The 20,387-nt window shown below is 41.3% G+C and overlaps 1 protein-coding gene across 1 annotated transcript in view; it reads right to left on the bottom strand.

Moving 5' to 3' along the window:
* The window catches only part of OBSCN (obscurin, cytoskeletal calmodulin and titin-interacting RhoGEF), a 148,003-nt gene that overhangs the window by 81,498 nt on the left and 46,118 nt on the right, over positions 1-20,387 (bottom strand). Inside the window, exons 15-17 of the mRNA XM_068534674.1 lie at positions 18,960-19,235; positions 3,832-4,107; positions 2-277 (exon numbers count right to left, since the gene is read on the bottom strand). Of these exons, the coding sequence (XP_068390775.1) occupies positions 2-277; positions 3,832-4,107; positions 18,960-19,235 (828 nt within the window). The remainder of the gene's footprint in view (position 1; positions 278-3,831; positions 4,108-18,959; positions 19,236-20,387) is intronic.

Raw genomic sequence — 20,387 nt, 5'->3', positions numbered from 1 at the left:
CCTGTGACATCCAGGTGGAAGGAGACCTTCTGGCCCCCGGCCTCGCAGCTGTACTCCCCGGCGTCTGCCTTGCCCGCCTGCTGCACCACCAGCCTCCGGGTGCAGCCCTTGGCCTCCACACGCACTTTTGAGCTCGAACTCAGCTTCTTTCCGTCCTTGTACCACGTCACCTCCGTCTGGGCCTGGGCCACCTCGCAGCTCAGCGTGGCACTGGCCCCCGCCACGGCCTGCACTTCACTGTGTGCCGGCCGCTCCTTGGCAAACACCACCATAGGCTCTGGGGACAGGGAGGGATGCACAGAGGCAAAAACACCATCTCAGTCAGGAAGGCAGCACTAGGGAAAGAAGGCCTGGACAGATGGGAAGGGGGACTGGAAACTTCTCCAGGCTCTGTGCTAGTTGTGCAACAAGTACCCACAATTTATCTATACATTCTACCACTGATCTGTGCATGTTGTTCCAAGTGGGGACTTTGTGAAAGATTTCTTCCATGCACATATTCCTCTAGGAAAGGAACTGTGGGATCAGGAGGCATGCACACCTCAACCTTCCTAGAGGATGCGGAGTCTTTCCCACATGATTGAGCAGAGAACGTTCCCACCCACAGCGCAGGAGAGTTCCTGAGGCTCCATGCTGTTGTCAACTGTTGGCAATCTGGTAGTTGTACTTCCTGAGCTCTCTTTTGCATGGTCCTGATGATTTACAAAGTGGAGCACCATTTCTGATCTTTTTGGCTTTTGGTGTTTGCCCTTCTGTAGTGTCATTGCAAGGCTTTTGCCCAGTTAGCAGTAGATTGTCTGTCTTTTCCTTATTCATTTTCAGGAGGTCTTTATACATTTATGTTAGAACTTTGAGAATTATGGGTGTGTAAATAACTTCTCCATCTTTGTCACTTGTTTTTTCATCTTTTATGTGTCTTCTGTTGATATAAAGTTCTTAGTTTTAATACAGGCAAGTATGTCAATTTGTCCCTTGTGATTAATGCATTTATATCCTATTTAAGAAACCTTTTATTACCCTCAGTTCATTAAATAATCTATATTAGCTGCTAAGAGCTTGCTTTATCTTTCACATTGGAGTCTCTAACCCACCTGGAGTTGGTGTTTGTGTGTGCTGTGAGGGAGACGTCCATTTTTATTATAGAGGAATAGATATAAAAATAGAGATATATGTATACAGTTACATGGTATTAGCACAGTTTATGAAAAGACCATCCTTTCTCTATACCACACACTAGCACTACAGAGTTAAAAAACAGAAAAGGGATGGGGGAGTCTGGTTATGTGCGGGGCTGTTTCAGAGCTCACTATTCTGTTCCTTTGTTCTGTGTATTTATCCCTGCATTGAAACCCAGTTGTCTTCACTACCGTAGCTTTATAATAAGTTTGGTATCTTGCAGATGAAATGCTCTCACTTTATGAGTGCTTCGGTTCCACTTGACTCTTGGAATCAACTAGTCAATTTTGACACACCCACAAAAGAACTTTTCTTTGGGTTTTGATTAGGAATGGACATCTTTGTGCCTTCCATGCATATCCCACCATTCATTTAGCACTGTCTCCCTAAAGTATTTAATAATATCCTCCTCAGAAGCCTTAAACATATTTTATTAGACATGGAATTAGAAGCATGATACTTTTGATGCTATTATAATTGTCTTAAAATATCCTTTTCTGACTCTTTGTTGCTAGTACATCAACATAGAAGTGTTTTCTGTGTATTTTGTATGTGGCAATCTTCCTTAACTTTCTTACTAACTCTAAAAATTCTTCCTTTTCTACCTTCTGCATTAATAATCTTATCATCTGTGAAGTCCACTTTTGCTTTATCTAAATTTTATTGCTTTATATTCCTCCTTATAGGCTGTACAATGTTGGACACAAGTTGTGATAGTGGAGCCACTTGAAATGCTCCAATTAAAAAGAAAAGCTTTCAAGGTTTCCCTATAAGTGTGATGTTTGCTGTTGTTTTCTTTAGCACCCTGTATCAAATTAAGAAACTATCCTTTTATTACTAGTTTATTAATACAAATATATGCTACTACATTTCATAAAACTCTTATTCTGAATATGATGTAAAAAATTTATCAAGCACTTTTATTCTGCATTCTTTTAGGTAAAAACATGCTTTTTCTCTTTTAGCTTCTTAATGTTATGGATTGTATTGATTTTTCTGATGTTCTGATGTTGAACCACCCTTGCATTCCTGGATTAAGATCTGAGTGTATTGTGCTCTTCATGTATTGCTCCACTCACTTTGCCAATATTTTGTATAGGATTTTGATATTGACATCCATAAAAGATTGGCCTGTAATTTCAATTCTTTATACTTTCTTTGTCAGCTTTTGGTATCGATGCTATATGCTAGCTACATAAAATGAGTTAAAGAGCATATATATATATATACACACATATCCATATATATCCATATATATGTATATCTCCATATATACATATATATATGTATATCCCTTTTCCATTCTCTTAAAGAATCTTGAAGAATGTGGAATAATTTCTTTCCAGAATATTTTATATAAATTGCCAGTGGAGCCACTGAGCTTAATCTTGTTCTATGAGAAGATTCTTTTATTATGTTTCCATTTAGTTAAAAGGTTATTAGACTGTTCAAGTTGTTAATTTCTTCTTGTGTAAGTTTTGGTATAGTTTTCTAAGAATTGGCCACTATTTCAAAACTTTCAAATTTACTTGTGTGAAATAATATCGTGTTTTATTATAATAATGTCAAATGATTCATAGTGGGTTTCTTGGTATCTATATACACCTATGAATCATTATATACTAATACGATATCAAACTGTTATGTGGTGGCACTTAGGAGTCAATGCCGGACCACAGCCCATCTCTATTTGAGGTTAACCTCTCTTAACAAAAGGAAACTAAAGTTAGTTTGCAGACATCTCTGTGAAGCAGCCCAGAAGGTATAGACACACACAAGAGTCATTAGGAAATGATATGAAATAAATACCGCTTTACCAGTCAGTGGCTGCTACTACCATACCTCATCTTTAACAAAGCATGCTGGTGTAAGAAAAGCTCCTTACTACTCTCCATTTCTAAATTTATACATCAAACTCCAAAGGAAATACTGACACAGAATATACTAATTGAAAGACAAAAGGAAACCAAAATTTGCTTTCAGATGAATGTGCCATATCTCAGAGGTGCATATCAAAGGCATATATCTACCAACCCTCTTCTCTTGGTTTACTTTGCACAGACATTGCAACAGAATAGGAACCTATATTTTCCAACATTTGGGTACATACATAACTTCTACAACCATGTGCAAGGAAGGAAGAGTGTCCCAAAACAACTAAAACTTTGCTGATCCAAAATTCAGACTTGAGGTAATGCCAAGTATGATTATGTGCCTGAAACTTCCCCTTATCAGATTCAAAGAAATACAAATGTCTCTGATTAGGGTGAATCCTCATATGGTGCTGGGTGAGGGAATCTGGATGCTGCTAGAACATCCAAAAGTACATTCACATATCCTGAGGTGAGAGACATCTGGTCTACTTGAGACCCCAAGGGTGAGATGGAGCCAGGGTCCTGGACACCAAAGATCACCTGGAACATTACAACATGAAAACACCACTCATGGTGCACAAGAGGGGCCCCTCTTCCTTCCATACCCACCCTTCCCATCCAGTGTCCCTGGGATCAGGCACAAGCATGAAAGTGGGAGGTGGGAGATGGGAGATGTAAAGAGATTAAATGTGATGGAAAGACCACTGGGTCTGTCACGGCTATAAGCCAGTCACATCATCTCCAAAAAGGGCTAATTTAGCATCCCTACCAAATAACTGACCTGTGACATCCAGGTGGAAGGAAACCCTCTGGCCCCTGGCTTCACAGCTGTACTCTCCAGCATCCACCTTCCCTGCCTGCTGCACCACCAGATGCCGGGTGCAGCCCTTGGCCTCCATGTGCACTTTCGAGCTCGCACTCAGCTTCTTCCCATCCTTGTACCACATCACCTCCGTCTGGGCCTGGGCCACCTCGCAACTCAGCGTGGCACTGGCCCCCGCCATGGCCTGCACTTCACTGCGTGTTGGCTGCTCCTTGGCAAACACCACCATGGGCTCTGGGGGAAGGGAGGGATGCATAGGGTCAAAGATACCATCTAAGTCAAGATGCAGCACTGTGGAAAGAACGACTAAAGACGAAGGCAGGAAGGCAGGAAGACAGGAAACTTCTCCAGGCTTTGCACCAGCTGTGTGACCCAGAGAAGCTCCACCACCTTCTCAGCAACAAGTGACACAATTTATTTCTACATTCTCCTGATCTATGTAGGCTGTTCCAGTGAGAAGCTGGGAAAGACTTCTCCCCTGCACAAATCCTCTAGGAGAGGAACCGTAGAGTCATGCATTCCTCAGCCTTCCTAGATGAGGCCAGAGTCTTTCCCATACAATTGTGCAGGGCATGTTCTCATCTGCAGTGAATGAGAGTTCCTGAGGCTTCACCCTCTGGCCTACTCTCAGTATTGTCAACTGTTGGCAACCTGGTGGGAGTGAAGTTACACCATCTGTGGCTGTCTATTGCATGGTCCTGATGATTCACAAAGTGAAGAATCTTTATGAATTTTTTGGTCATTCTGTGGTTTACTCTTCTGTGGTGTCACTGTTCAAGTTTTCCACAATTTTCAAAATTAGCATTGTCTGTCTTTTCCATATTCATTTAGGAGCTCTTTATATAAATAAATGTTAGAGAGTGTTGATGCTTATGTGTGTTTACCTATCCTCCTCATTTTTGTGCTCTACCTTGTCATTCCTTTATGATGTTTCTGGTGAAATTAAGTTATTTAATCAAGTCTGTTACAGGCAAATATATCAATTTGATATCAATTTGTCCTTTGTGGTTTCTGCATTTATGTTCTGTTTAAAAATCCTTCATTATCCTGAGGTCATTAAATAACCTCTATTATCTGATAAAAGCTTGTTTTACCTTTCACACTGAGGTCTCTAACCTGCCTGGAGTTGGTTCTTTATGTGCTAGGAGGTAGATTCCAGTGTTATTTTATTTTTCCATATAGTTAATGGTCTTAGTACCATTTATGAAAAGACCCTCCTTTCTCTCCACCTCAGCGCGAACTCACCATTCCATTCCCTTGGGCTATCTATCTACCTCTGCACTGAGACCCACTTGCCCAAACTGCTGTAACGTAAAATAAAAGTCTTGATTTAGGTGAGAGCAAATGTCCTCATTCTGTTCTTTGACTGGCTTTTGCAATCAACTTGTCAATATTCTCACACCCAAAAGAACTATTATTTGGGGTTTAATGGGAATTGAACACTTCTAGGTCTCCCATAGATTCATATCCATTTATTTGTATCTTTTTGCCTGCCTCTCTATAATATCTAATCATTTCTCCCACAAAGTGTCTCAAGATCCTTTCTTAGACTTGGAACTGGTAAAACGACCCATCTAATGTTATTGTAACTCTTTGAAAATTTCATTTTCTAGTTTCTTGTTTCTGGTATATAGATATAGAACTGTTTTCTGTATATTATTTTTGTATGCGGTAATGTTTCCCAACTCTCTTACTAAGTGTAGTAATTAATGTTTCTAGATTCTCTAAACTGATAATCATATCATCTGTGTGTTCCAATTTCCCTCCTTACTGTGCTATAAATGTAGCATTACAGTGGTGAAAATTGGTTTCCTTGTCTTGTTCCCTACTTCAAAGGCAATGCTTTCAAGGTTTCACTTTATGTGTGATGTTAGCTAGTTTTCTCTATACTACCAATTATTAAATGAAAGGAGAACATTTTATTTATACTTTGGTAAGAATTTTATGGCAGGAATTGATGCTAAATTTTATCAAGTATTTCTCCTGGATATATGATGTTATATTTCATTGAGTATTTTTAATCTCCATTTATTGGGGAAGTAGTATCATTTTTCTTTTATTTTCTTGATGTCAATCTTTCTATAAATTTTCTACTGTTCCTTGCGTTAGATAAACCTTGCACTCCTGCAATACGACTGTTCTCAGAGTGTATTTTCCTCTTGATAACCTGTTGAATTCAGTTTGCTACTATTTTGTTGAAGATATTAGCCTTGATATCATCAATAGATTAAACTGTGTTACTTCTTCATATTTACCTTGTCAGATTTTGGTATCAATGATATGTTCTACACATAAAATGAATTAGAGAGTGTATTCCATATTTCAATACTACAGAAGAATCTGTATGAACATGGAATAACTGCATTCCAGAATACTCAGCACAATTTAACAGTAGAGTGAGTGGGCTTAGATTTCTGCTGTGAGATTATTTATTATGATTCCATTTATTTAAAACACTATCGGCTGGCAGATAAAGCTTTTGACAAAATTCAACACCCATTTATAATAAAAAACCCTCCAGAAAGTAGGCATAGAGGGAACTTACCTCAACATAATAAAGGCCATATATGACAAACCCACAGCCAACATCGTTCTCAATGGTTAAAAACTGAAACCATTTCCTCTAAGATCAGAGACAAGACAAGGTTGCCCACTCTCACCACTATTATTCAACATAGTTTTGGAAGTGTTAGCCACAGCAATCAGAGAAGACAAAGAAATAAAAGGAATCCAAATCAGAAAAGAAGAAGTAAAGCTGTCACTGTTTGCAGATGACATGATACTATACATAGAGAATCCTAAAGATGCTACCAGAAAACTACTAGACCTGATCAATGACTTTGGTAAAGTAGCAGGATACAAAATTAATGCACAGAAATCTCTTGCATTCCTATACACTAATGATGAAAAATCTGAAAGAGAAATTAAGGAAAGACTCGCATTTACCATTGCAACAAAAAGAATAAAATATCTAGGAATAAACCTACCTAAGGAGACAAAAGACCTCTATGCAGAAAACTATAAGACACTGATGACAGAAATTAAAGGTAATACAAACAGATGGAGAGATAGACCATGTTCTTGGACTGGAAGATTCAACATTGAGAAAATGACTATACTACCCAAAGCAATCTACAGATTCAATGCAATCCCTATCAAACTACCAATGGAATTTTTCACAGAAGTAGAACAAAAAATTTCACAATTTGTATAGAAACATAAAGGACCCCGAATAGCCAAAACAATCTTGAGAAAGAAAAACGGAGTTGGAGGAATCAGGCTCCCAGACTTCAGACTATACAACAAAGCTACAGTAATCAAGACAGTATGGTACTGACACAAAAACAGAAATATAGATCAATGGAACAGGATAGAAAGCACAGAGATAAACCCACACACATAGGGTCACCTTATCTTTAATAAAGGAGGCAAGAATATATGATGGAGAAAAGACAGCCTCTTCAATAAGTGGTGTTGGGAAAACTGGACAACTACATGTAAAAGAATGAAATTAGAACACTCCCTAACACCATACACAAAAATAAACTCAAAGTGGATTAAAGACCTAAATGTAAGGCCAGACACTATCAAACTCTTAGAGGAAAACAGAGGCAGAACACTCTATAACATAAATCACAACAAGATCCTTTTCGACCCACCTCCTAGAGAAATGGAAATAAAAACAAAAATAAACAAATGGGACCTAATGAAACTTAGAAGCTTTTGCAGAGCAAAGGAAACCATAAACAAGACGAAAACACAACCCTCAGATTCGGAGAAAATATTTGCAAATGAAGCAACTGACAAAGGATTAATCTCCAAAATTTACAAGCAGCTCATGCAGCTCAATGTCAAAAAAACAAACAACCCAATCCAAACATGGGCAGAAGACCTAAATGGACATTTATCCAAAGAAGATATACAGATTGCCAACAAACACATGAAAGAATGCTCAACATCACTAATCATTAGAGAAATGCAAATCAAAACTACAATGTGGTATCACCTCAAACCAGTCAGAATGGCCATCATCAAAAAATCTACAAACAATGAATGCTGGAGAGGGTGTGGAGAAAAGAGAACCCTCTTGCACTGTTGGTGGGAATGTCAATTGATACAGCCACTATGGAGAACAGTATGGAGGTCCCTTAAAAAACTAAAAATAGAACTACCATATGACCCAGCAATCCCACTACTGGGTATAAACTCTGAGAAAACCATAATTCAAAAAGAGTCATGTACTACAATGTTCATTGCAGCTCTCTTTACAATAGCCAGGACATGGAAACAACCTAAGTGTCCATTGACAGATGAATGGATAAAGAAGATGTGGCACATATATACAATGGAATATTCCTCAGCCATAAAAAGAAACGAAATTGAGTTATTTGTAGTGAGGTGGATGGACCTGGAGTCTGTCATACAGAGTGAAGTAGTCAGAAAGAGAAAAACAAATACCATATGCTAACACATATATATGGAATCTAAAAAAAGAAAAAAATGGTTCTGAAGAATCTAGGGGCAGGACAGGAATAAAGACGCAGACATAGAGAATGGACTTGAGGACATGGGGAGGGGGAAGGGTAAGCTGGGACGAAGTGAGAGAGTGGCATGGTCATATATACTTTACCAGATGTAAAATAGTGGGAAGCAGCCGCATAGCACAGGGAGATCAGCTCGGTGCTCTGTGACCACCTAGAGGGGTGGGATAGGGAGGGTGGGAGGGAGACGCAAGAGGGAGGAGATATGGGGATATATGTATATGTATAGTGGATTCACTTTGTTATGAATCAGAAACTAACACACCATTGTAAAGCAATTATACTCCAGTAAAGATGTTAAAAAAAAAAAAGATTATCAGCTGTACAACTTGTCTATTTTCCATTGTGTGAGTTTTGTCATAGTTTTCTAGGAATTGATCAATTTGTAATCCTCTGTTCTTTGTGAATTTTGTACACACCTTGCAACAAAATATGGATCTAGGTAGGGGCAAGATGGCAGAAGAGTAAGACGCGGAGATCACCTTCCTTCCCACAGATACAGTAGAAATACATCCACACGTGGAACTGCTCCTACAGAACACCCACTGAACGCTGGCAGAAGACGTCAGACCTCCCAAAAGGCAAGAAACTCCCCACGTACTTGGGTAGGGTAAAAGAAAAAAGAAATAACAGAGACAAAAGAATAGGGACGGGACCTGCGCCAGTGGGAGGGAGCCGTGAAGGAGGAAAGGTTTCCAGGCACTAGGAAGCCCCTTCGCGGGCAGAGACTGCGGGTGGCAGAGGGGGGAAGCTTCGGAGCCACGGAGGAGAGCGCAGCCACAGGGGTGCGGAGGGCAAAGCGGAGAGACTCCCGCACGGAGGATCGGTGCCGACCAGCACTCACCAGCCCGAGAGGCTTGTCTGCTCAGCCGCCGGGGCGGGCGGGGGCTGGGAGCTGAGGCTCGGGCTTCGGTGCTAGCTGGGAGGGAGTCCGGGAAAAAGTCTGCAGCTGCTGAAGAGGCAAGAGACTTTTTCTTGCCTCTTTGTTTCGCGGCGCGCAAGGAGAGGGGATTCAGAGCGCAGCCTAAACGAGCTCCAGAGACGGGCGCGAGCCGCGGCTATCAGCACGGATCCCACAGCAACAGGGGCGCAGAGGGAAAAATGGAGAGATTCCCACACAGAGGCTCGGCGCCGAGCAGCGCTCACCAGCCCGAGAGGCTTGTCTGCTCACCCGCTGGGGCGGGCGGGGGCTGGGAGCCGAGGCGCGGGCTTCGGTCGGATCGCAGGGAGAGGACTGGGGCTGGCGGCGTGAACACAGCCTGAAGGGGTTGGCGCGCCGCGGCTAGCTGGGAGGGAGCCCGAGAGGAGGTCTGCAGCCGCCGAAGAGGCAAGAGACTTTTTCTTGCCTCTTTGTTTCGCGGCGCGCAAGGAGAGGGGATTCAGAGCGCCTAGTAGACGAAGTCCAGAGGCGGGCGCGAGCCACGGCTAACAGCGCGGACCCCAGAGACTGGTAGGAGACGCTAAGGCTGCTGTTACTGCCAACAAGAAGCCTGTGTGCGAGCACAGGTCACTCTCCACACCGCCCCTCCCGGGAGCCGGTGCAGCTCACCACTGCCAGGCTCCCGTGATCCGGGGACAACTTCCCCGGGAGAATGCACGGCGCGCCTCAGGCTGCCGCAACATCACGCCGGCCTCTGCCGCCGCAGACTCGCCCCGCCTCCTCCATACCGCTCCCTCCCCGCGGGCTGACTGAGCCGGAGCCTCCGAAGCAGCTGCTACTTTAACCCCGTTCTGTCTGGGTGGGGAACGGATGCCCTCAGGCGACGTACATGCAGAGGCGGGTCCAAATCCAAAGCTGAACCCTGGGAGCTGTACTAACAAAGAAGAGAAAGGGAAATCTCTCCCAGCAGCCTCAGAAGCAGCGGATTAAAGCTCCACAAACAACTTGATGTGCCTGCATCTGTTGAATACCTGAATAGACAACGAATCATCCCAAATTCAAGAGGTGGACTTTAGGAGCAGGATATATTAATTTTTCCCCTTTTCCTTTTTTTGTGAGTGTATATGTGTATGCTTCTGGGTGAGACTTTGTCTGTATAGCTTTGCTTTCACCATTAGTCCTAGGGTTAGGTCCGTCCGTTTTTTTTTTTACTTAGAAAAATTTTTTTTCCTAATATATGTTTTCTTAATAATTTTTTCCGTATTTTCTATTTTTAGAAATTAAAAAATTTTTTAATAAGTTTTTTCATATTTTTTATTTTAAAAATTAAAATTTTTTTCTTAACAAATTTTTTTCTTAATAATTTTTTTCTTATTTTTTACTATAAAAAATTAATAAATCTATTTTTAAAAATTAAAAAAATTTTTTTCCTGAATACATTTACTCTTAATAATTTTTTTCTTATTTTTTATTATAATAGCTTTATTTTATTTTATTTTATCCTCTTTCTTTCTTTTTTTCTATTTTTTTCTCCCCTATATTCTGAGCTGTGTGGATGAAAGGCTCTTGGTGCTCCAGCCAGGCATCAGGGCTGTGCCTCTGAGGTGGGAGAGCCAACTTCAGGACACTGGTCCACAAGAGACCTACCAGCTCCACGTAATACCAAATGGCAAAAATCTCTCAGAGATCTCCATCTCAACATCAAGACCCAGCTTCATTCAACGACCAGCAAGCTACAGTGCTGGACACCCTATGCCAAACAACTAGCAAGACAGGAACACAGCCCCATCCATTAGCAGAGAGGCTGCCTAAAATCATAAGGCCATAGACACCCCAAAACACACCACCAGACGTGGACGTGCCCACCAGAAAGACAAGATCCAACCTCATCCACCAGAACACAGGCAATAGTCCCCTCCACCAGGAAGCCTACACAACCCACTGAACCAACCTTACCCACCGGGGACAGATACCAAAAACAACGGGAACTACGAACCTGCAGCCTGTGAAAAGGAGACGCCAAACACAGTAAGATAAGCAAAATGAGACGACAGAAAAACACACAGCAGATGAAGGAGCAGGGTCAAAACACACCAGACCTAACAAATGAAGAGGAAATAGGTAGTCTACCTGAAAAAGAATTCAGAATAATAATAGTAAGGATGATCCAAAATCTTGGAAATAGAATAGACAAAATGCAAGAAACATTTAACAAGGATGTAGAAGAACTAAAGAGGAACCAAGCGACGATGAAAAACACAATAAATGAAATTAAAAATACTCTAGATGGGATCAATAGCAGAATAACTGAGGCAGAAGAAAGGATAAGTGACCTGGAAGATAAAATGGTGGAAATAACTACTGCAGAGCAGGATAAAGAAAAAAGAATGAAAAGAACTGAGGACAGTCTCAGAGACCTCTGGGACAACATTAAATGCACCAACATTCGAATTATAGGGGTCCCAGAAGAAGAAGAGAAAAAGAAAGGGACTGAGAAAATATTTGAAGAGATTATAGTTGAAAACTTCCCTAATATGGGAAAGGAAATAGTTAATCAAGTCCAGGAAGCACAGAGAGTCCCATACAGGATAACCCAAGGAGAAACACGCCAAGACACATATTAATCAAACTGTCAAAAATTAAATATAAAGAAAACATATTAAAAGCAGCAAGGGAAAAACAACAAATAACACACAAGGGAATCCCCCTAAGGTTAACATCTGATCTTTCAGCAGAAACTCTGCAAGCCAGAAGGGAGTGGCAGGATATACTTAAAGTGATGAAGGAGAAAAACCTACAACCAAGATTACTCTATCCAGCAAGGATCTCATTCAGATGTGATGGAGAAATTAAAACCTTTACAGACAAGCAAAAGCTGAGAGAGTTCAGCACCACCAAACCAGCTTTACAACAAATGCTAAAGGAACTTCTCTAGGCAAGAAACACAAGAGAAGGAAAACACCTACAATAACAAACCCAAAACATTTAAGAAAATGGGAATAGGAACATACATATCGATAATTACCTTGAAGTAAATAGATTAAATGCTCCCACCAAAAGACACAGACTGGCTGAATGGATACAAAAACAAGACCCATATATATGCTGTCTACAAGAGACCCACTTCAGACCTAGAGACACATACAGACTGAAAGTGAGGGGATGGAAAAAGATATTCCATGCAAATGGAAATCAAAAGAAAGCTGGAGTAGCAATTCTCATATCAGACAAAATAGACTTTAAAATAAAGAATATTATAAGAGACAAAGAAGGACACTATATAATGATCAAGGGATCGATCCAAGAGGAAGGTATAACAATTGTAAATATTTATGCACCCAACATAGGAGCACCTCAATACATAAGGCAAATACTAACAGCCATAAAAGGGGAAATCGACAGCAACACAATCATAGTAGGGGATTTTAACACCCCACTTTCACCAATGGACAGATCATCCAAAATGAAAATAAATAAGGAAACACAAGCTTTAAATGATACATTAAACAAGATGGACTTAATTGATATTTATAGGACATTGCACCCAAAGACAACAGAATACACATTTTTCTCAAGTGCTCATGGAACATTCTCCAGGATAGATCATATCTTGGGTCACAAATCAAGCCTTGGTAAATTTAAGAAAATTGAAATCGTATCAAGTATCTTTTCCGACCACAACGCTATGAGACTAGATATCAATTACAGGAAAAGATCCGTAAAAAATACAAACACATGGAGGCTACACAATACACTGCTTAATAACGAAGTGATCACTGAAGAAATCAAAGGGGAAATCAAAAAATACCTAGAAACAAATGACAATGGAGATACGACGACCCAAAACCTATGGGACGCAGCAAAAGCAGTGCTAAGAGGGAAGTTTATGGCAATACAAGCCTACCTCAAGAAACAAGAAACATCTCGAATAAGCAACCTAACCTTGCACCTAAAGCAATTAGAGAAAGAAGAACAAAAAAAACCCAAAGCTAGCAGAAGGAAAGAAATCATAAAGATCAGGTCAGAAATAAATGAAAAAGAAATGAAGGAAACAATAGCAAAAATCAATGAAACTAAAAGCTGGTTCTTTGAGAAGATAAACAAAATTGATAAACCATTAGCCAGACTCATCAAGAGAAAAAGGGAGAAGACTCAAATCAATACAATTAGAAATGAAAAAGGAGAAGTAACAACTGACACTGCAGAAATAAAAAAGATCATGAGAGATTACTACAAGCAACTCTACGCCAATAAAATGGACAACCTGGAAGAAATGGACAGATTCTTAGAAATGCACAAACTGCCGAGACTGAACCAGGAAGAAATAGAAAATATGAACAGACCAATCACAAGCACTGAAATTGAAACTGTGATTAAAAACCTTCCAACAAACAAAAGCCCAGGACCAGATGGCTTCACAGGTGAATTCTATCAAACATTTAGAGAAGAGCTAACACCTATCCTTCTCAAACTCTTCCAAAATATTGCAGAGGGAGGAACACTCCCCAACTCATTCTACGAGGCCACCATCACCCTGATACCAAAACCAGACAAAGATGTCACAAAGAAAGAAAACTACAGGCCAATATCACTGATGAACATAGATGCAAAAATCCTCAACAAAATACTAGCAAACAGTATCCAACAGCACATTAAAAGGATCATACACCATGATCAAGTGGGGTTTATCCCAGGAATGCAAGGATTCTTCAATATATGCAAATCAATCAACGTAATACACCATATTAACAAATTGAAGGAGAAAAACCATATGATCATCTCAATAGATGCAGAGAAAGCTTTCGACAAAATTCAACACCCATTTATGATAAAAGCCCTGCAGAAAGTAGGCATAGAGGGAACTTTCCTCAACATAATAAAGGCCATATATGACAAACCCACGGCCAACATTGTCCTCAATGGTGAAAAACTGAAACCATTTCCACTAAGATCAGGAACAAGACAAGGTTGTCCACTCTCACCACTATTATTTAACATAGTTTTGGAAGTGTTAGCCACAGCAATCAGAGAAGACAAAGAAATAAAAGGAATCCAAATCGGAAAAGAAGAAGTAAAGCTGTCACTGTTTGCAGATGACATGATACTATACATAGAGAATCCTAAAGATGCTACCAGAAAACTCCTAGAGCTAATCAATGAATTTGGTAAAGTAGCAGGATACAAAATTAATGCACAGAAATCTCTTGCATTTCTATACACTAATGACGAAAAATCTGAAAGTGAAATTAAGAAAACACTCCCGTTTACCATTGCAACAAAAAGAATAAAATATCTAGGAATAAACCTACCTAAGGAGACAAAAGACCTGTATGCAGAAAATTATAAGACACTGATGAAAGAAATTAAAGATGATACAAATAGATGGAGAGATATACCATGTTCCTGGATTGGAAGAATCAACATTGTGAAAATGACTCTACTACCCAAAGCAATCTACAGATTCAATGCAATCCCTATCAAACTACCACTGGCATTTTTCACAGAACTAAAACAAAAAATTTCACAATTTGTATGGAAACACAAAAGACCCCGAATAGCCAAAGCAATCTTGAGAACGAAAAATGGAGCTGGGGGAATCAAGCTCCCTGACTTCAGACTATATTACAAAGCTACAGTAATCAAGACAGTTTGGTACTGGCAAAAAAACAGAAATACAGATCAATGGAACAGGATAGAAAGCCCAGAGATAAACCCACGCACATATGGTCACCTTATCTTTGATAAAGGAGGCAAGCATATACAGTGGAGAAAAGACAGCCTCTTCAATAAGTGGTGCTGGGAAAATTGGACAGATACATGTAAAAGTATGAAATTAGAACACTCCCTGACACCATGCACAAAAATAAACTCAAAATGGATTAAAGACCTAAGTGTAAGGCCAGACACTATCAAACTCTTAGAGGAAAACATAGGCAGAACACTCTATGACATACATCACAGCAAGATTCTTTTTGACCCAGCTCCCAGAGAAATGGAAATAAGAACACAAATAAACAAATGGGACCTAATGAAACTTAAAAGCTTTTGCACAGCAAAGGAAACCATAAACAAGACCAAAAGACAGCCCTCAGAATGGGAGAAAATATTTGCAAATGAAGCAACTGACAAAGGATTAATCTCCAAGATTTACAAGCAGCTCATGCAGCTCAATAACAAAAAAACGAACAACCCAATCCAAAAATGGGCAGAAGACCTAAATAGACATTTCTCCAAAGAAGATATACAGATTGCCAACAGACACATGAAAGAATGCTCAACATCATTAATCATTAGAGAAATGCAAATCAAAACTACAATGAGATATCATCTCACACCGGTCAAAATGGCCATCATCAAAAAATCTAGAAACAATAAATGCTGGAGAGGGTGTGGAGGAAAGGGAACACTCTTGCACTGTTGGTGGGAATGTCAATTGATACAGCCACTATGGAGAACAGTATGGAGGTTCCTTAAAAAACTACAAATAGAACTACCATACGACCCAGCAATCCCACTACTGGGCATATACCCTGAGAAAACCATAGTTCAAAAAGAGTCATGTACCAAAATGTTCATTGCAGCTCTATTTACAATAGCCAGGACATGGAAGCAACCTAAATGTCCATCGACAGATGAATGGATAAAGAAGATGTGGCACATATATACAATGGAATATTACTCAGCCATAAAAAGAAATGAAATGGAGGTATTTGTAATGAGGTGGATGGAGTTACAGTCTGTCATACAGAGTGAAGTAAGTCAGAAGGAGAAAAACAAATACAGTATGCTAACACATATATACGGAATCTAAGGAAAAAAAAAAAAGGCCATGAAGAACCTAGTGGCAAGACGGGAATAAAGACACAGACCTACTAGAGAATGGACTTGAGGATATGGGGAGGGGGTGGGGTGAGATGTGACAGGGTGAGAGAGTGTCATGGACATATATACACTACCAAATGTAAAATAGATAGCTAGTGGGAAGCAGCCGCATAGCACAGGGAGATCAGCTCGGTGCTTTGTGACCACCTAGAGGGATGGGATGGGGAGGGTGGGAGGGAGGGAGATGCAAGAGGGAAGAGATATGGGAACATATTGTATGTGTATAACTGATTCACTTTGTTATAAAGCAGAAGCTAACACACCATTGTCAGGCAATTATACTTCAATAAAGATGTTTAAAAAAAAATATGGATCTATATTTTGCTACATCTGTGTTCAGAGAGCTTACTTATCAATGTGAAATTGCTGTCCCAGGACACCTAAAACTTTATAACACAAAATTCAGCCATGAAATAATTCCAAGTATTATTGTGTGGCCAACATTTTACCTTATTCTGCTTCAATGAATTGAAACATCTCTTACTAACAGGAACCCTCAAGTGTTCTTGCTAAAGATATAGATGACCTGCCACAAAAACCCCAGGGGACAGATATCTCATCTACCTCAGCCCTATGCAACAGGTAGACCCAGAGTAACAGACACCAAAGACCACCAATGGAGTCTGAACAAGCTAGGAAAATGTGACTAAGGATTATTACATGGAAAACAACCCGTGATATAAAAGAACTGCCTCTCTCCCTCCAGGATACACCCAACAATCCATGTTTCCATGAACTTAGATGTAGAAATGTTTTCTGCATATTGACTTCTTTAAACACTAATCCTACTCAAGAATCGTACACAGTCTAAAAATTATTTCTGGGGTTCTCTGAATTGATAATCACATCATCAGCATATTCCAACTTTAGATTCATGAAAACTTTTGCCAGTGATTTTATGATCCTTCATACTTGACTCAGTGGTTAGAGTGGCCTACGTGTACTGTCACTCACATCAGGGTTTCCAGATACCCATTAACAGGGATGTTGCTGTTGCTGCTATTGTATATGTATTTTATAATATTAAAAAAAGAACACTTTTATACAGTTTGCTAAGAATATTATGGAAGGAACTGATGGTCCATTTTACCAAATTTTTGCCTCAATATCGGACGTTTAAATTTAATCAACCATTTGATTCTGTGCTCACTGAGATGATCACATTTTTTGCATTCAGTCTGTTAATGTCAAGCCTTGTATCTATTAACGTTGCCAACATTCAACCCAAGGTGCAATCCTGCAATATGACTTTCATAACTGATCTCTACCCCCTACATACATGACTGAATTCCTTTTACTAACATTTAATTTATGATTTGGGTTTTGATAATCACAATAGATACATCTGGAATTTCACTCATTCTTCCTGCCTTTCTTGTGTGGTTCTGGTATCTATGTTATATTCTGTGCATAAAAAAAGTTATGGAGTGCATCTCCTCCTTCTGTCTCTAAGACCATCTCCACAAGCATGGAATAATAGTTTTTCAGGACATTTTGTAGAGTGTACCAGAGAACTATGAGATAGTTCTTGAGAAAAATTTTCACTATTTTTCCTACTGATTGACAAGTCATACAACTCTTTGAGTTTTCTGTATCTTCTTCTGTCAGTTTCCATACAGCTGGCCAGGATTTAGTCAAACTTCACAACTTTTGAGAGCTTTTATTTTAGAACACTCTCTAATATTCTCCAAATGCCACATTTTACAGAAATGCCCAGTGGGATCTACAGTATCTATACACACCCATAAATCATCCTATGCTCGCACGGTCTCAAACACTAATGGGTTGGCACCTAGTACTCAATGTGGGATAGCAGCCCATCCCAACTCAGCATTAAGGCTCTCTTCACACAAGATGAGAAACCTGATTTCTTAGACTGCTCATTCTTCCAGACACGAGGCAAAGATACTCACTAACCTTTAGGAAAATACAACAAAATAAAGACTGTTTTGCCCGGCAGAGGCTGCTGCTAGTACACTAACTCCTCATTAGCAAAGCAGTTTCACGGGGCAGAAGCAACTTTTTCCTTTCCATTCCTAAATTCATCAAAATAAGGCAATGGAGAATACTGACCCGCAGCATCCAAACAGTTTGAAGACAAAGACAAAATCCTATTGCATTTAAGAAGATCACCCTAGATAGCACAGGTGACTCTATACCATTCCTCCTTTCTTTCTCCCTTTGCAAGGTAGTGATAACAAAACTTGGGCTTATCTTTTGCTACCTAAAGGCAACCGGAGCTTCCCTATCCAGGAAAAGGAAGGAAGGGCATCCCAGGAACCTGAAATCTGATCGTCAAAGGTTCATTCTTAAGATAATTCCAAGCGGGACGGTGTGACCAGTATCTCCACGAATCCGGGAACAAGGAAGTTGACACCTCATCTGACAAACCGAGACCCGGCATGAGCTGACAGATGAGGGCATGTGGTAGGTGTCAGGAAAGATATACGATGGGAGGAAAGTCATATATCCACAGATCGACCTGAGACGCCACGCACCAGGGATGCCAGGGTCCCAACACCAGGAAAAACAGGAAGGCTCTGGGCAGGTGTTAAGACACGGTGACGAGGCCGAACCACATGGAAACAGCTGGACACAAATGGCCCCTCTTCCTTCCACGCCCACCCTCGCCATCCAACCTCCCCCGGGCAAAAATGGCTATAAACGTGGGACGTGGAAGACTGGGAGGCTACAGGAGAGTGAACACCAGTCTGTGGAGGCCGCAAGACAGTCCTCTCATCACCTCCAAATAGGCTAGCTTAGTATCCTCCTCCAGGACTGACCTGTGACATCCAGGTGGAAGGAGACGCTCTGGCCCCCGGCCTCGCAGCTGTACTCCCCGGCATCTGCCTTGCCCGCCTGCTGCACCACCAGCCGCCGCCCTCGGCCCGTGGCCTCCACACGCACTTTCGAGCTCGAACTCAGCTTCTTTCCATCCTTGTACCACGTCACCTCCGTCTGGGCCTGGGCCACCTCGCAGCTCAGCGTGGCACTGGCCCCCGCCACGGCCTGCACTTCACTGCGTGCCGGCTGCTCCTTGGCAAACACCACCTTGGGCTCTGGGGACAGGGAGGGATACACGGGTCAAGGACACCATCTCAGTCAGGAAGGCAGCCCCGGGCAAAGGAGACCTGAGTGGGGAGCCGAGGGCCAGGCGGGTGTGAGGGGTGCGGAGGCGAGGCGGGGGCCAAGCTGGAAACTTCTCCAGGCTCTAAACCAGCCATGTGCCCTGCAGAAGTCCCCCTGCTTTTCTCAGTGACAAGTAACACAAGTGATGCATTCTCCCCCGGGTCCGCTTTTGGAAGAGACTTCTCCCCTGCTCATGGCATCTGCGGGGTCACACACAAGTGTTCCCAAACCTTCCCAGATGGGGCCACAGTCTTCTCCATATGCCTAAGCAGGGAACTTTGCACCTGCAGTCCATGGAAATCACTGAGGATCGGTGCCCTGGACTACACCTAGTATGGTCAACTTGTGCAAATCAGGGGGGTGGGCTGGCACTTCCCCGTGGCTTTCTTTCCCATTGTCTGAGGAATAAAGAAGCTGAGCACCTTTTCCCTTACGACGGGGGTCCCCATTGCTCTTTTGTTCTTCCTGGTGACACTATTCACATTTTTGCCCACTCACCAAAAGTAGGCTCTCTTCTCTCCATTCAGCTCTAGGCAATCTTTATGCATTAAAATACTAAAGGACAGATTGCTAGCTTTCAAGGTTATTCCCAACTGTGGGACTCGCACTTTCACTGTGAGATCGAGGCATCCCATGAATCAAAGATTTTCCCGTCAATAGTGTCACCGATGTCCATTTCAGCGCTCTGAGTCTGGAGCATTTGTGTTCCATTTAAGAAAACTTCCTTTACCTTCGGTCTTTAAAGAAACCACGGTATCGCCGGACTCTTTTTTGGTTTGTACCTTTTAACACTGAGGTTTCTAACCCATCACGAGTATACTTTTGTGTGTGGTGTGAATTGTCAGTACACTTTAATTTTTCCCTATGGGTAAGTGGTCCAAGCACTATTTATGAAGACAACATCCCTTCTCGACTTCTCGAAGAGACAGCACAGTAACAGATGAAATTGTGGTGGAGGGGAGGGGGCTGGGAGGGGGGCAGGAGGGGGGATTTTCCGAGGTGGTGCAGGAAACCATTGCTGCAAGGAGCTCTTTCTGACCTCACTACAACATTCCTGTGATGCGGTAAATATAGCCGCACTG

The sequence above is a fragment of the Eschrichtius robustus genome, chromosome 2 (assembly GCF_028021215.1).
Source record: "Eschrichtius robustus isolate mEscRob2 chromosome 2, mEscRob2.pri, whole genome shotgun sequence".
Taxonomy (NCBI): Eukaryota; Metazoa; Chordata; class Mammalia; order Artiodactyla; family Eschrichtiidae; genus Eschrichtius; species Eschrichtius robustus.
Note: the sequence above shows the minus strand (reverse complement) of the source record. Positions and strands in the feature narration are given on the sequence as shown.